The sequence below is a fragment of the Osmerus eperlanus genome, chromosome 1, assembly GCF_963692335.1.
Source record: "Osmerus eperlanus chromosome 1, fOsmEpe2.1, whole genome shotgun sequence".
NCBI classification, from domain to species: Eukaryota; Metazoa; Chordata; class Actinopteri; order Osmeriformes; family Osmeridae; genus Osmerus; species Osmerus eperlanus.
This window is the reverse complement of record NC_085018.1, coordinates 5,909,706-5,927,772: the sequence shown is the minus strand read 5'-3', so window position 1 is coordinate 5,927,772 and position 18,067 is coordinate 5,909,706. Positions and strand designations below refer to the sequence as shown.

Here is an 18,067-nt window from a genome sequence, read left to right as displayed (position 1 = left end):
CCTGAGACAAACGTAGAAATACACACACGTACAAAAACAGTCCTTTGCTCTGCAGATGTAGCTGAGAGGGTCTAGTTTTAAAGGGAGAAGCTGTATTAGATGTGATACATTGTTTTGACACTTTGATGCAAGAGAAACATTGGAAAATGTGTGAGAATAGTTTGGTGTGTATGAGTGTGAGGGCACATATGCATGTTTGACAGTTCGAGATGCACTATTCTGCATCAACATCTCCACTTAAGCAGATGTTTCCTTACAGTCGCCACCATCACTAACAGCTTAATATCCCTCACCCACTGTTGTATCTGAACATCTTGATAAATATCCAACGCAGAGAAAAATATGTTCTCTCTCTCTCTCTGTCTCTCTCTCTTTCTCTCTCTCTCTCTCTGCCTCTCTCTGCCTCTCTCTCTCTCTCTCTTTCTCTCTCTCTCTCTCTCTCTCTCTCTCTCTCTCTCTCTCTCTCTCTCTCTCTCTCTCTCTCTCTCTCTCACATCATTTATCTTTCCCTCCCTCCCACGAGAGACAATAAATTCCAGACCATCTGTAATTCCTCAATTTTCCACAAAAGTCTAATTTACTTTCTAATTGTATTATGTATTGGTACCTTCAAGGACTGGTGGGGGGAGGAATTAAAAGGTAGGAGTTAAGTGCAATTTTGAGTAAACTTGCATATGTGGTTATCCGTGTGCATAGTTGCAAGGTTAGGGCCGTGTGTGTGCATATGCATTTGCTTTAGTGACTGTGTTTTTGCATGTGTGGGTCTTTGTTTGACGGCCTAGTGTGTGAATACATTGCCTCCTCTTGTAAGCCACAGCCATAATCAATGAGCCAAACACAATAATTCAATTTCCAATCTACAGTCACTTCAATCTAAACATAATGTAATCAACTCACTATCAAACCACAACCCCCCCCCCCCCCCCCCCCCCCCCATTCATTTGCAAAGATGGCTGCTGAGAATCACAGCACAGCTGGATCTTGGCTGGATCACAGCTTAATCAATGGTTGTAATTCTCTTTGTTTATATATATGTGTGTGTGCGCGCATTCGGGTGTTACAAAACACCTTTTGTTCCTCTAATGACACCATCTCTTATCCGTCCCCAAGCTCTTTAAAAACAGCCTAGTCAACCGCTTCAACCGAGTCTGGAAAGTTCAGGGCTGGGACTCATTTAAAGTTCTCAGCCATAACCTTTCGTTTTCTCCTGTAAGACTGTTTCCATTACAATTTTCTTTGAAATCTCTTCCTCTGTACCAAGTTCATTGTGTGGGCACAGTCTATGAACTGGCTTTGTTTTCTTTATTCCTTTATCATGTCTGTAGGGAGCAACAGGGTGAAGGATGGCGGGCTGTATGCTTGTAAAGCTCCCTGCTAATCTAGGAGATGGGACTTCCTGAGTGTTCTGCATCGCTGGCACCTCCTTCCTGTGTTGCAGCCCCTCACTTCCCACAGGAAGTGAGGGGCTGGTTCCCTCCCCTGGTCACAGTGGTGTAAATGTGTGTGTGTGTGGGGGAGTAAAGGTTCAGGACAGAATGCGAGGGAGGAGGTGGAAGGGGGTGGCAGAAATTTAAGGGGATGTGACACGGGTGTCGGACCAAGTCCTGTCCGAGATGCAACGAGGACAGTGGCAGGCGATGGATGAGGACACCGGGCACACGCAACATTTAAAAAGATGTTTGGGTGTCTTGCCCTCTCATTCCTGTTATCCCCATAGAACCGTGATGAGAACTTACAGGGGGTCATGGTAGTGTTGATACAGCCTCTAGAGAAGGCGACATGGAGGATACTCTTGACCATGTCCCCCTCAACCCTTTCAAGTGCTGTCACTTCAGTTTTTGCCTCTGAGGAGGTGGGACAGAAAGCTTTGACTTTTAAGGCTCCTTTCTCTCCCCCACCTCTCCGTCTCTTCCTCTCTCCCTCTCCCTTTGCCTCACCACTCTCTCCCTCACCCACTTTCTATCATCCCCTCCTCCATTTCTCTCTCTCCACGCCAGGAGAGGAGTGGTATGAGGACTGACCTCTGACTGGCTGCTTTCTCTTTAGACGGCACGTTGCCCTCTCAAACATAGTTGGTCTACGGAGACACTCGGGCGTCAATACATGCTCGCTGCTCAAATAATTGGCTGCCCGCCGACCCCCCCTTGTAATCCTGCCCTCTCTTCTGTCTCATTCACAGCTCTCGTTCCAACAATGCCCTCTTTTATTCTCGTTGTTCCCTCTCTCTGTCGCTGTCTTCCTTTTGCTTCTTGACTCTTCTTTATGGAACTTGTGTCCTCTTCTTGGTCACCTCTCTCTTTCTCACTCGCACAGTGCGCACACCCCCTCTTCTCTCTTGTTCCTTCTTTTCTAGACTAGGCTATATCTTGAGCCTGGGGAAAGGAGGAGCACTCTGAGCACACTACTAGAACAATGCAATCAGGACAGGGGGAGAGAGAGCAAAAGAGAGAGGGGGAGGGAGGGAAAACAAGGAGTGGAGGGGGGACAGTGAGCCCCTAGACAGCTGAACAATGGCAACTATGCCGCCCGGAACTTAGTACCCACCCCTTCCTCCGGTAGCCTTTCTAGGTTAAATCTGTGGTCAAAACCTGTGGTGTTGCCGTGGCTACAGGCCAAACTAAAGGCGAGGCATGTGCGTCCCACCTGGTATCCTTGTCCCTTCTAGTCCAGCTGCTCGCCCTCGCATGCCTGTAGAGTGTGTGTGTGTGTGTATGTCTGCTTAAAGCCATGCACTCGGCCCTTGCTCGCATGAGCTGCACAAAAACAAATTCCAACTTAGTACATCAGCATTCTTATCCGTTCATTGTAAAACGATGACCTCAACAAATCCGAACAAACAAGATTAAAGATTGCCCTCCCCTCGCCTTACATAACCAGTCTAAATATTACCAGAAGTCTGAGAGCCTTCATAAATAACACCTTATGGGTGCATGCCAACTGTCTAGAAATAACTTCTGTCTACTCTGCCCTCCTCTCCTGCCTGAAAGACAATGCTCACTTCCTGTCTCAATCGTCCAGAATTCATTCCTCAAACTCATCATCTGTTTTTCCAATTTGATAAAGACCAAAATGGTGCTTTGTATGGTTGTTCTTTCTCTTCAACCTGGTTGATTAAGAGAAGATTAAAAGGTATAGAGAAATATATTTTTCCCTCTTGGGTAAAGGAAAGGACAGATGGATATCCTCCTATCTGGTTTGACATGAGCTTTTGACCTAAAGTATATGCGTTCTTCATGTCAAATATTGTTCAGTATTGGGAGTATTTCGTAGTTCACAGTATGGGGGAGAAGGTTTTGAAAGGAGGAGTTTGGTGGACTAATGTTAGTCATGGTTTGTCTGAATGTGTGAGGTGTGAGTCAGCACATATTGTAACACTGAAAATTTGGGTGTGTTCCAGCAACACATTACATGCATACAATTTTCCTTTTCTTTCTCTGTGTCTCCTATTCCTCTGGACCTTTCCTCAGCCCTGCTTCCCTCCACATCTTCCCCTGTTCCCTCTCCTGTCCTGTTCTTTGGCTCAGTGCTCTGCAACAGTAACTTTATTTGTGGGGAAGCCGCCCCAGGGTCTTCCCCAGGGCTGTTTGAGTGAGGGGGGAAGGGGAGGAGACGAGATGGTGAGATGGAGTCTGACAGAGGGGTAGGGAGGAAAGGACACGTGGGGAGCTGGAGAGATGGAGTGGGTGGTGAGAGAGACTGAGTGAATGAAGAAATAGAGACAGACATCAGAAAAAAGAAGATTTGGGGGGAAAGAAGAGGAAAGTAACTCCTGCTCTCTCTTTTGCTCGCTTACACTCTCCATCTATCATTCTCTCCCTCTCCATTCCTCGAAATGGCAGCCGTCCCAGTTGTGTTTCACTGCCAGTACTGGATAGGATTACCAGGACTAGGCCCGGACCCAAGCCAGGGACTCTCCTCCAGCTGTTTCCCAAGGAAGGGCTGCCAAGGCTGGGCAAGGGGGTTGGGCTCACCTGGGGAGAGCTGGGTTGATGGGAGTCTGGCTGGAAGTGTAAAGTGGCCATACGTCCCAATTTCACACTTAAAACTGGGGACACGCATAGGCTATTAAGAACAATTAGCCTTTAACTACCCTCTGTCTGGCAAAGTTGGACAAAGTGGTCAAGGTTAATTGAGCCACTTAATGGAAAATTCTGTTTACAGAACACACATTTCCACAATAGGAACCATAGATGCAAGTAAACTAACTTGTGCGCAAGCTCTGACCAAGACATCCCTCGGTCTTTCTCTCTACACATGTAAGCATATATCCACACACACTTGTGACACACTGTCACTTGTATGACCACCTCTCCCTGAGGATCCCCCCCCCCCCCACACACACACACACACACACACACACACACACACACACACACAATCTGCACTTTTCACCTCCACCCCTACTGACACTCACTGTCTCCCTTCCTCACTTTCTCTTTCTATATCTACTGCTTTTTTTCCTCTTGCTCAAACTCTTTTTCTCTTCTTTCACTCTCCCACTCCTCCCACATCCCATCAGTCTTCACAAGGTGTGATAAAAAAGAGAAAGAGGGAAAGAGAAACAGAGATTTAGTCAGAGAGAATGGAGAACAAGCCAAAGTAGAATCATAGAGAAGGTATGCAAAATAATAAGAGGAAAGCGAGCACAGAGGAAGAGAAAGGAAACGAGGGAAGAATTTGTCCCCCCGAGGTAAAGGGATGGGCAGAGGGACTACCTTTTCAGATACTGTTGCTATCAAGTTCTCTCTCCAGGCCAAATGAAATGGATGCCACTGACTTGAGTGATTGATTGATTACATCTTTATGTGAGTGTCTCTGTGTTTGTGTTATATAAGAGGGAGATGTACAGTAGTAGATATTGTGTGTAGGTACTACCCAACATTTTGGTAGACACACACACACACGCGCACACAACCTCTCACTTGCACAAAGCGGGCTGTGAGGCAAATCACTGGTAAACCACATTATTACTTTTCTCAAACCACTTAATAAACCCCTGTATAAATAGCTTCTACATTCCATATTGTTTAACGACTGAATTGTTTGTTTTCTAGACTCTTTGCTTTGTGGGTGCTCCATTTTCATTTTAGCAACAGCCAACTCATATTTTTAGCACCTCTGTAGTTATAGGCTTCCCACTGTCTACAATCCTTTAAATAATACTTTTTTTAAATACGTTTTACAGACTTGTATTGTTTTTTGGTGATCAGCGACCATTTCGTGCCTACTTCAAGAAAATGTGCTTGTCTAGCCTCAGTGTCCTCTTGGGCCTGTCGTGACAGACCACAGCACATACGCCAGTGACCTCTCTTGCTGGTTTGGCTGCTCCTCCTCATATATACATGTGTTCCTTTTTTTATTTTTTATCTTCCTCCCCCATTCCCTCGGCTGGTTGTTTTTCTCACTGACGCAGGATTTTTTTTTGGGTGTAAGATGGGGAGGGATAGTGATAGTTTAGAAATCTGGGCGGGGTGGTTTTGACCAGGAATCTGCATGTTCCACTCTTTCTCTTACACAATCACATTTTACTGTATTCACTTATAACGTATGTCTCTCTTGTCTCTGTTTCTCAAAATGGCTATTAGAGTCACCAGTGGCCATATAATCGCTCTGCCTTTCCCAGAGGATGACAAAATACCCCTCGTCACCCCACTTCTCACTCCCTCCTCTCACCCCCCTCTCCCTGTAATTACTTGATCTAGATTAGATCCATCGCTGCTTCACGTTCACATTTAGAGTCCTTGTTTTGAATGGGTAATATATTTAGGTAATGGCGGATCAAGATTAGCACTGTGCTCAGCCAAAAATCTGTGTTTTGCTCATTTTGATTGAAAACAATAAGTTTGCTTGTGAGTTGTTAGCATTGACCCTAGCGGCTGCTATGGGTTTAATGCTACAATAGTTTCGCAGAAAAAGCAACAGGCACATTATGTCATTACCTGGCTACATTGTTTAGATGTTAACTTAGCACATAAAATTGCATGCCATCTGGTTGCTTTATGGGCTAGATGCTAACTTAGCAAGCAAAGGCACAGATGGAGAATTTGTTAGTTTACCAGAAACATGTTTTAAACAGTGTATGCTAGATGTTTAGTTTGTGTATCGGCTAATTTTCATTTGAACCACTACTGTAACATTTAGTTACAATTACATTTTTCTATTGAAGATTTGTATGTACCAAGAAATACATTTTCAATGATATTTACTCATTAAAATAGCAAGTAACTAGGATGCCTATCAAATACTAGGCTTCACATTATATTGCGCTGGAATGTCAGCTTCTAAAAATATTCAGAATCATATCTTGCCAGTTTTCTTTTTCTCCAGTATGTGTGTGTGTATTACGCGCCAGGCCTGTATCTGCATGTAGATGATTGAGTTAGCGCAATTTAGCAATCATTGGAAGATGAAATGCCGGCGTCGAGCGACCCGCCACACACACTTACCGTCATCGGCGCCAAGCATTTAATTTGAAGTGATGCAGGAAGGGTGCTGGGAAGGAAGGGAAAAGAAAGAGAGAGAAAGAGACAGAAAGGATGAGGGGAGGCATGAAGAGGTGTTTAAGGGGGGGATACATGCAGATTAAAAGCCGTAACGTTGATGGATAGTTTTCATTTGCGGTGGAGCCATTAGAGTTGGGCCACCAGGGGGGCTGGTGGTGACAGAAGAAAGGTATGTGTGTGTGTCTGCGTGCACCTGCTGCAGCTCTATGCCTTCGATGGCAGTCTCAAATCTAGCCCATAACTGCTATTGAACATTCTAGAACATTTTGGACACGTCTATTACATGTGCTAGCCTCAATCCACCTTGAATGCACACAATCCCAGACAATTTCGATGGCTATGCATGAAGATTCAGGAATAAATCATTCATCTCATCCCTCCCTCCTTCTGTCTCTTCTATCCTTTTCCCTCTACCTCCCTCATACATCCTCTGCTACTTCAAATGCTTGGCGCCAATGACTTGGGGATCAGGGGTGTACTATATGTGCTGGAAGTAGACTGCCAATATGACTTAGAAATGGCATTTACAGCAATTGCACAAATATGGCAGCTATTTATGTGCACACTACAGGTGCAGATTTGTGGGACTGCTATTTAGCAACTTGTGACATGTTCAACAGGCTGACTTTGGGTTTTTGTGAGTGTGAGGGTTTTGCAGATTGTGGGCATACCCAGTGAAGACAGCTGGCTACATATTACTGTGTGTCAGCTGTCACAGGCAGCTTGGCAGTGTGGAGAAGAAAGAAACTCTTGAGGATGTGTGTAAAATCTGTACTCAATTACGCATGCACACCACACCTTTCCCTGCTCTGTGAATGGTAAAAATATCTGTTTTGATAGAGTCCAGTTTTCCTTTCCTCTTCTCTTCTCTTCTGTCCTGTTTTGTTTTGTTCTCTCTCCTCCCCTCCCCTGTATTGTTCTCTCCCTCCCCTCTTCTTTTTCTCCTCTCTCCTGCCCTGTCCTTTCCCTCCTCTCCCTCCTCTCTTTCTCATTCGCTCTTTCTGTGTATTTCCTTTTTCTCCTCTCATCACCTTGCTGTGCTCTTTTTGCTCTCCTCACCAAGCCTGAGTTTTTAGCTCCCCCCCCCCCCACCCCCCCCCCCCCCCCTTCCCGTACTACAGGGACTCCCTGCACACCAGAGTCGACCTTTCCAGCCAGGGGAGAGAGCAGATAAAGGTTAGGGTCGTAGAATAGAATAAAGATTCTTCAGGCAGTAAGTGAGAGACCACCATCTCTCCCTGTCACCACCGATAATAATTTCCTTCCTTTTCACTCAGCTCCTCAGACACCAAAAAACGTGAACTTTAATAACAATGAAGACTCTACACACAAACATAGTGAGCAAAAAGGCAAGGTGACAGGAGCTTGTGCATCTGTGAGGTTGAGGATTTGGGGTTTCGTCTTTGTGTGACTGAGTTTGTGTTGATAAATGCTCTGTGTGTGTCTGTCTGTGTGAGAGTGTATACATGTTGACAAACAGCCTCTCCAGCCCGGTGTTGGATGTAGATAAGTATGCCACTCCTTGATGTACAGCACAACTATAAACCCATCATTAACCTGTCTTTCCCTCTTTCACTTCCTCTCTCACCCTCTGCCGCTCTGTCCCTTTTGTCCCTGTCCTAGTACCTGCAACATTAATCACCATTTTAAGATGTACACACATTCACGCCTATCCTCCCACAAATTATGGACAAAAACATGTCCTCTAAGATGTCAAAAACTACCCTGTCTTGCATTTGCATATGCCACTAGATTCACCTATTTCTCCTAGCCCTTGTTCAGCTTTATTGGACTGTCTTATCCATGTGTGCATGACATGCCGTACTGCAGTATGCCTGACAGTGTATATGACGGCAGCTTCACAGCGTCCTCTGTGTTAACTCCAATCAAAACGGGGGGAAACCCCCCAATCCAGCATCAGAGCGTAGCCGAGAGAGAAAAAGGTTGTGATTTAGTCGCTTCACAGACCCAAAATAACTCTGGCCAGACCCCACGTTTTTGCAGTGGATGTGCAAATGTTCCAGACCAACAGAGCAGACGGATGTCAGTGGAGACCTTTCTGTGTCTGTGTCTGTGTCTGGTGTTGTCTGTGTGTGTGTATGTACTGTATAGTGCACTTGTTGTTGGTAAAGTTGTTTGTGTCTTGGTGGGAAAGCAGTTCTCTTCACAGTGTCTGTCTGAGCTACCTGGAGTGAAGTGTTGAGTGTGTGTCCTTTCCATAGTGCACATACACAACGTGTGTGTGCGTGTAATCCTTTGTGTGTGCATTGGATGTGCACAGATAGGGAACAGTAAGGTCAGTCGGGCGTTATGCTGCATCTGCTGGAAAAGATGGAGATGGAGGGAGAGAAATGGATGGAAAGATGTGCTCTTGTCGTTTCAAACCAGGGATTCTTCTCAGCAAGGTCAATGTGGAAGTGAACAAATGGACTAATCATAATTGTGAGATTCTACAAGGGCTGACACACCATTTGAAGTTGACCATACTTTAGCTGTATGCGTGTATGTTTGTGTGTGTGTTCAGCATAGTACTTCTTTCTAAATGCTCTCTGATGTTTAAGTGCTGCTGCCTTTCAGAAAACCTGTAAGAAACCGAACATTTACTCTGATCTTAGTTTGAGTGCAGTCTTTAAAGGTCAAGAGGAAAGCAATGAACACACACACGCAAACATACGAATGTATGTGTACACTGGTAGACAAAGACAAATAAACTCACTCAGACTTTCTCTGTCACCTTTCACTTGAGTTGCGCACACACACACACATTTGTGTGTTCTATTGAATCATCGAACACAGCAGCAGAAGGGTCCCATCTTTTAAATGGGAGCTTTCATGGCAGCAGCAATCACAAGCTATTTAAGCTTGACTGATGCATATTCTGAGTCCTGGCTGTGCTTAAGCACACAGGGTTGGGAGGAATTCAACCACTCTCTTGCTCTTCGGTGCTCTTTCTCTGTCTCTCCCACTCTTTCTTTTCCGCTCTCGTGGTCTTTCATTCTCTCTCTACCACCCACCCACCTCCCTCACTCCCCCCTCTCTCCGTCTCTCTGTCTGTCTTTCTGCCCAAATAAAAACTCACGGAACATGGCATGATGGGATGAAATGAGGGCTCAGTAACAAAGTGTGTGACAGTAACTCACGTTGTAATCACTAGGAAGAGTTTGCATCAACCACTTTTCTTTCTGTGGCAGGGATCCTCAAATAGATTGTCTATATACTTCAGTTGTAAGTCCAACTGTCTCGCTCTCCGGGAGGAGACTCAGGGGCCACCCCCCCCCCGACCCCTCTCTCTTTTCCCACCCTCCTCCTTCACTGCATTGTTCTCAAGCAGGTTTGTGCCAAATCTTTGTTGCACCTGGGGACCCCAGATGAAGCCTATGAGCCCACATAGACAAACATGGATACACACACATGGAGACACTCACACTCAAATACACACACACAGACACACAAAGAGGATCCTCTCCACATCAAAGGCTGAAATCTGCATGCTGCCATTATGCATGGGCAGACCTAGTTATGTCAAGTGGTCCAGAAAGGTCTAGTCTGAATAGAGTAGGATTTGAGGAGTTACAGTCTGTCTGTGTGCATATGCATGTCTATGCCGACTTGTGTGTGCATGTGTGTGTGCCCCAATGCATTTGCTATGTCTAGTACTGCCTGCATTTAATTGTGGAGAAATGTTTGCCTGTACGACACAATCCTTACCTGTCACACCTACACTGTTTCTCACACGCACTACCACTATTTCTAAACCCCACTGAAACATCAAAGAACTTCGAGATAATTCACTTGCTGTCACACAGACCTAATCCTAGCCATTCCAGGCATATATAATGAGCACACTTCTAGTGTGGAGTGTCACACTCCACACTAGAAGTGTGTGTTTGAATGAGAACCATTTGTTTTAAGGATATAGTGCTCTTCCATGTCAATGGCTTGAATGACAAATCCACAATTTAATGGACATTTGATGCAATATGCTCAGTCTCCATACATACTGTCAGAACTGTGTACTGATGGCCTGTGTTTTCTACTGTACTTACTATATGCATTATATGTCACTTTGGATAATGGTGTCTGCTTTTGGATAACAGTGTGTTGTAAATAATACATAATTTTCAGGGGAGGTTTTGCTTTATCTTACAGAACTAGACCCATTCTCAGGTCCCTGTTTGTACAGCAGACAAGGAAACATTTACATTTAGTCATTTAGCAGACGCTCTTATCCAGAGCGACTTACAGTAAGTACAGGGACATTCCCCCTGAGGCAAGTAGGGTGAAGTGCCTCGCCCAGGGACACAACGTCATTTTGCACGGCCGGGAATCGAACTGGCAACCTTCAGATTACTAGCCCGATTCCCTAACCGCTCAGCCACCTGACTCCTATAACAACATCACAATATCCAAATCTGTCCTTCCTGTCTATCTTTATATCATAACCGTGTTTGAGACGCAGCCACTATGTCTCCCACCCTTATATGGCAGCTGTCATTCAGATTGTGTGCCAGTAGCTTGTTATCTTCCCCATACCTAACCCTACCCCACCCAGCTTGCTATCAGTTACACAATCCTGTGTGGCTGTGTTTTCTGAGCAGACCTGCTCAGAAAACCAGCTACCGGCGGTAGATAAAGAAGCCACAGGGCTGAGATGGAAGCCGGATACTAGCTACAAGCCACTACAGGCAACTAAAATATTACATTTTAACAAACTAGGCTTTTGCACAGGGGGAGTTTGTGAAAGGTGTTATTGGTAGACATTGTTTTCATTTCTTTGTTTTTGTTGAGAAAATTGGTTCTTTTCTATGACTCTTTGTCCTCCCTCTACTCTTACTCTCATGGCTGCCTGTCTTTTTCTACTCTCTCCTGCTTTTCCTTTGTCTCTTGTCTACAGAATATTCTTTTTGAATGCACTTCGACTGAATTATAACACATTAGGCCAGCATCAGTTGAGGAAAGCCTTGGTGAAAGGATAATTTACATAAAGTGCAAACGGATGTTGCTCCAGAAAACCCTCCGACATTTAAGTTCACCGTCAACCAGACGCTCCTCACAAAGATGGTGACAGTCAAGGCGGATATTGGACTTCTTTGCCCCCCCCCATTGTGTTTCTCTCCCTCTTTACTAACACATGCTAATTCGATTCCACCTCTGTCTGCTCAGGGAAAGTAGCGCCAGTTGATTGAGTTAGCCTAATGTTGCTTAGACCATAAGATGCTGCCTCTCATATTATGCTACTGTATGATGTCAAACCAGCCACCAAGGGCAGAAGGAAGGACAGAATCTTTCCAAGACTCTGACAGTTAGAGAACAATGCATTTCCAGCCTCTGTGTTTAATTCATGTGCAGTCTAAAGCTCTGGCAGAGATGGCTCAGGTACTGTAGCAGTCAGGGGGGGGGGGGGCGGGGGGGGTTCCCAGGGGGGGGTTCCCAGGGGGGGGTTCCCAGGGGGGGGTTCCCAGGGGGGGGTTCCCAGGGGGGTTTTGGACCAGTGCATTTTCTGAACAAATAGTGAGAGGCATACATTTAGTCACTTTCTCACATACACACACACTGTACACACACACTTCATACACCTCCATGTTTATCCTCTAACCGAAAAAAAAACAAAAACGTTTTTCTTTAGTCTTCTGGAATGTGAGTTTACAATTTTTCAAATGAAGCAGGGTTTTAGCTATGAGTTAAGATCAATCACAAAAATCCTATAGACTTTTTTGGATATACTGGCTACACCGACTGAGAACCCTTAACAATGGATGAACACTGAAAAACATGTCGTCTATTGTCTAGTTTGATTAGAAAAGAACCATTTACGGTTCCAAACAGTTCCACGGTTCCAATTCATGAAGCTGAAAAGTATTTTATGCTGGGATGTTTGACAGCATTCTTTTATTGTACCACAATGATTTCTAAAGTTGAGCTGGGCACTTGTTTGTTTCATTGGGCTCATACAATGCAATGCCCGTTGGTGACACACTAGTGCAGTGCCCGCTGGCCTCTTGCAAGATCCATTGCTCCATCTCTTAGTGCAGCATGGCATTGAATGCTGTATACAGTGTATTTATGTTTATTTATTGCAAATGTGAACCGCTCGTCAAAACAACTTCACATGTGGCACTGCACGTCCTTCGGACTTGCTCCTTCGGAGCAAGACACCAGACACAGACAGACAGAGATTTCTGCCTTTAAAGTTAGACAATCCCAGACTAGAATCTCTTATCTCATCTGGGACCAGATGATGTCTTCTGAATAAGATGCACAGACTGAGGCCAGTGACTGAGAGACGTGATAAATACAGGTTGCAATGTCTGTCCGCTCTTCTATCTGTCCCGGCCTTCATCTGTCTTTCAGTCCCCGGTATCTTAACCAATCAAAAAGACAATCAGTGCGAGAATGGCTATTAGCAGCACCGAAGTTATGGGACTGAGCACAGGGAAGAGATAGATGATGCAGCCCCCCAGAAATGTTAGTGAGGGAGGGAGAAAGAGAGAGATGACCCCTTCTCCCCCATCACGCTTTGAGCCGATCGAGAGAAACAAACAATTTCCCTGCACCTCCTCTCGGCACTCTGTCTTCATTCTCTCCTGGCGTGTGTGTTTTGTCGTGTATGTGCGTTAGCATTCATCTATTATTTGCCGTCTCCATTTGTCCACGTAGGTTTTGTGTGTGTGTGTGTGTGTGTGTGTGTGTGTGTGTGTGTGTGTGTGTGTGTGTGTGTGTGTGTGTGTGTGTGTGTGTGTGTGTGTGTGTGTGTGTGTGTGTGTGTGTGTGTGTGTGTGTGTGTGGGGGGGGGGGGGGGTGTAGTCTGTGTAATCATTTTTGTGGAAGATGAGATGCTACACGACACCGAATGATATGTATCTTTTGTTTATACTTCCATTATCTGGATAATAATGTTTCTTTCTCTGATCTGTGTTGCTTTATAATGCACCTATGATTTGCCAGCGCCTGTCTCCCTGTTAATGAGATTGTTTTGCTGAGGATCCTTCTGTGAGGTGGTTGTGTGAGTGTACATTTTTGTATGTCTGTCTGTTAGTCTTTGGCTGTGTCAAATATGTAAAATGTGTCAAATATGCTGTATCTTTCTGTCAATTAGGGTGACATTCTAAACACTGTGTTTGGGAAAATAATGAAACATATAAGAACTCCACAACTGCAACTTAATATCGGCCTACACGTCTTTTCATTTGCCTCAAAAATTGGTTTGGGCTCCGAACTATTACATGACTTGAAATTTGCATATCGTATATACACCACATCTTCCCTTATGTGAGCTGATTATCCAGTCGCATCACAGAGATATCTGATGAGGCTCGGTGAAGACACGGTTCTACAAGTGTAGCGTGTGACAACTGTTCTCAAATGGTCCTCTTCTTGCCCGTTTTTCCTACAGATCCTGGTGAATTCGGTGAGTCCCAATCGGCCCGCCCTGCTGTACGAGAACGTGTCGGTCAGTGACGGCAGCCCCATCCTCCGAGACATGCTTTTTAGCCCTGACCAGCAGCACATCTACACGCTCACGGAAAAGCAGGTAAGATGGCTCGAGTGTACACACAGACACACCAACACACACACATACTACTCACCATTAGAACATGTGTACTCCCAGTCATGACACCCACTCTTGCAGCATAGCATAGCATAAATGAACCCCTCCTGCAATTTCCCTGACACCATGGTGTGCACACACATACACCTTTATACCTTCACCCCACCCCCCCTCCCCCCAATCCAGCATGCCCGTGTAAAAGCTCCAGGAGATGTCAATGATGCCTCATTAACAGATACCCCCACACATCTCCAATTACATCTGTCCATCTGTCTACCCCCCCCCCCCCTTCCCCCCCACCCCATGATCACTATCCCTATATTACACGGAAAAAAACAAGACGAGTCGAAAGGTTGTGTGTATTCCTTGCGGGGACCGGGTCATTAGCAGCTCCGCCGCTGGCTCTGCCGTATCCACCTTTAGAACCCTGCAAGGAGGAGGAGGTGTGTTGTGTGGGTGTGATTGTGGCGCTGTCCCCCACCAAGGCCGTTCCCCGTTTTCTTCCTCCTCATTAGAGAATGATGGAGGGATGTAAAGAAAGAGGGGGAAGAACAGAAAGAGTTTGAATGTCATGGTGTCGTCCAATGGTTTGCAACCGGACCCTTTTTGTTTTTTGAAGAAGAAGCCAGATGTGAGTATTGCTCGATGTTGTTTGGTTTTGTAATTGGCTTCGAGTCTGTTCCTTGTGCTGTGGCTGTGACAACAACACTTTTGCCCAGCTCGCAGATTCAAGTTGTCATGGTTACATGTACGACTGAGGTGCACTGAGAACCCTTCCCTTCCTCTCAGTTGTTTTGATACAGCTGCAGTTGTACAGCCCACACTAACGTTAGTAGCCTGGTAGCTAGTGCTGACTGTCCCACTCAGCAAGACTCACACACAGCCTCCCTGGTTGTATGAAGCTAGGTGACTTTGTGACCTAGCCTGGTTTCACAGCCTGCCAAACCGAGGTAAGTAGTGACACTCCTGTTTTGAGGACCCAGATGCCAACGCACACACACACACGTATCAGATGCCCACAGCCCTGTATAGATAATCACTGGTATGCACATGCGCACTGTGTTTGCTGGGGGTCGTACAGACTCTGTATAATTTATGCATCATAAGGACACAACGAGGACACTTGCTCTGCTCCTCTGCCTTAAGTTCCATGATGGCACCATACCCACACACACACATCTCCATGTCTGTCTGTGATCCCCATTAATAGAGAACAGGCCAGGTTAAGCATATGGGGAATGGGGGGTCTTAAAATCCCACCCTGGTATTAATGATAGAGGGGTAACGCCCTCCCCCATCCCCTCCGTGTTACCTCCAGCCACCCCTATTTTTAAATCCATGTCTGGGCTGTCTCGCCTGCTTTCGTCTAAGCTGAAATTGAGGGCCTCCCTCGTGAACGGGCTTTTGATGATCCCATTCCCGTTTTTAATGATCCCCCACCTCAACCCACAAACGCGTGCTCTATCCTATTACACTTCCACTGCTCCTTCCTGAAGATAGCTGTGGAAAATTCTGGAATTTTATCTGGTATGGGGAAATTGAGGAGCACCCCCCCCCCCCACACACACACACACTTATTTTTCTTTGAGACTCACACATACGGTTTTACTGTGTGTGTGTGTGTGTGTGTGTGTGTGTGTGAAGATGCAGAGAGGGAGACCCCAACCACTGTACAGGATGCCCTGCGGGGGTCCAGAGACAAGCCAAGCACATTAAGGTGTCACTGGACATATCCACTGATGCGTAACCTGTGACGAGTCCTCCCCCACCTTCACCTCTTTCTCCCCCCACACACACACACACACACACATACACACACACACATACAGTCAGGGCTATGGGTGACAGCCTGTAGGTAGTAGTAGGAAAATCCCGCTCTGAGGCGAGCGTCGCTAAAGTGCTGTGATTTATGGGTAGTTTGGGTCCTTGTTATTCATCATTGTCATTTTTATCGAAGGAAGGAATTTGACATGTGTATGTATTTGCAAGAAATATGGAGGGAGGGAGGGATCCAGCGTGTGAAGGAGGGAGGAAGGGAGAAGTGCATATGCATAATAGTTTTCAGATTGAGTTCCCGTGTGGCTCACTAGTCTGTCTTCATGGTGCGTGCATGCCTACTGTGTGTGTGTGTGGTAATGACCTATATTCTACTCCTCAACACCAGGGCAGCGCTGTGGCAATAGGAATTGGCATAGATAAAAGGTTTTTGACTCCCTGACATTTGGGGAATAGGAGCTGGGTTATGCATGAGCGATAAGGACACAGCGCTAGTCAAACACCCTGAGACGTTAGACGGGCGCAAGTGTGGCTAAATATCAGCAGCTGCCCCAGAGTTATATGTCAATTGGAAAGAAAGGGCTACTATTTAGCTCCATTTGTCATCCATTTGCTAAAATGGGACTGCTCAGACATATTGCTTGCTTTTAAGCTTGTGTGCTTTAAAACATTGCCTCATTTTGTCTTTTGCTCAGTCATAACAGTGAACTCAAACAATCTCGTTTTGGACTGATTTCCTTTCACTGTAACTACACTGGACCGTGTAGTGTTTCATTTTCTAATCTTTGTTCAGTCAAGTCAGTGGGCTGTGGTAGCTTATCTCTGGTAGGTCTTTGTTTTCTAGCGTCCCCGCGCTTCGGCGCACTCTTCTTCACACAGTCGAGGCTGGTCCCTTTTGACGCCATTCATGCATATCATCATGGCACACTCCTCAGCGCAAGCTAATTGCAAAGCATAAATATTCATTTCCTCCCTTGTGAATACAGGGCTCCAGGTTTTTTGTCTTTCATCCCCCAATATTGAACCCCAGCATCTTACCGGAAAGAGAAATGTGAATATGAGTGTCATTTGTATGGCCAGGATACAATTGGGATAAATTAGTTATCAAATGTTCCCCACTGTGTGTGTGTGTGTGTGTGTGTGTGGTCATGTCTTTCTGAATGTGCAAGTGCATGGATGTGCGTGTGTGTGTTCCTTGTGTTTGTATGCGTCTTGATATTTCATGTCTCTTTCAGTCTTTGTGTGTATACTCGTGTGTGCAAATGCACACTCATGTGAATATGTGGACTGACGATTGTCTTTGGCCACTTTTAGAGACAAAGACATTTCTGACTCCAGATTGCACCAAAGTGTACTTTGCACAAAGCAAATGTCTGTCTCCCATTGTCAACACACACACAGGGGACGAGTGGACACACCTTGCCAGTCACTCTCCCCTTTGCACCAACCCAATGGTTTATGGTTCAAATCCCCCCACGTCCTACATCCAGCATATTGCATTCTTGTTCCCAGACGTAGAGTAGAACAGCCTCCTCAACAACAAATACGACACATGCACACACATGGCTGTACCCATACACACGTGTGTGTGTAGTTAGGAGGACGTGAACACTCTTTACTCTAAGCATCAGTTCAGGTTAAAGAACAAAGCCAATCTGCTGTATGTGACTTAACCTCTGCCCATGTGCTGGACTTCAATCCACATGTTCTTTTCTTCCTTTTTTTTCCCTTTTGCTTTATGTCGGTGCAGACTTCCCCTCTTTCTGTCTCCATCTTTCTCCTTCCACCTTTCTGCCTATTTCTCTTTGTCAACATTGATCTCCAACGTAATCTCTGACTCAATTCCTCAGTCACTTGCATTGTTTCCCATTTTCTCCCCTTCCACTGCTCAATCTACTTTCATTCCGTCTTCTCCAATTCCCCTGTCCATCCAGTCTCTCTCTTTGTATCTCTCTTATTTCTCCCTCTCAAACACTCTCCTCTCTGTAGTGTTGTGTGATAAGGATAAGTGTTGAACAAACACAGTTCTCTGTGTGGCTGATAAGCCTCTAGCACCCCTGGCTCTCCTGACCTCTTAATCAACTCGTGGTCAACAATGAAGCCTTCTCACTACGCGGAAACACATGCACATGCATACATGCGCGCACACACACACACAGACACACACACACACAGGCATGCACGGGCATGGTCAGAAATATTTACACATGCAAAAACACACAGACACCTTTTGTTTCTA

At 45.6% G+C, this 18,067-nt stretch overlaps 1 protein-coding gene across 3 annotated transcripts in view; it reads left to right on the top strand.

Moving 5' to 3' along the window:
- LOC134016951 (plexin-A1-like) overlaps positions 1–18,067 on the top strand; it is a 165,308-nt gene that overhangs the window by 68,920 nt on the left and 78,321 nt on the right. For all 3 annotated transcript variants that reach the window (XM_062456207.1, XM_062456214.1, XM_062456200.1), the window contains exon 4: positions 13,897–14,034. In XM_062456207.1, the coding sequence (XP_062312191.1) occupies positions 13,897–14,034 (138 nt within the window). The remainder of the gene's footprint in view (positions 1–13,896; positions 14,035–18,067) is intronic.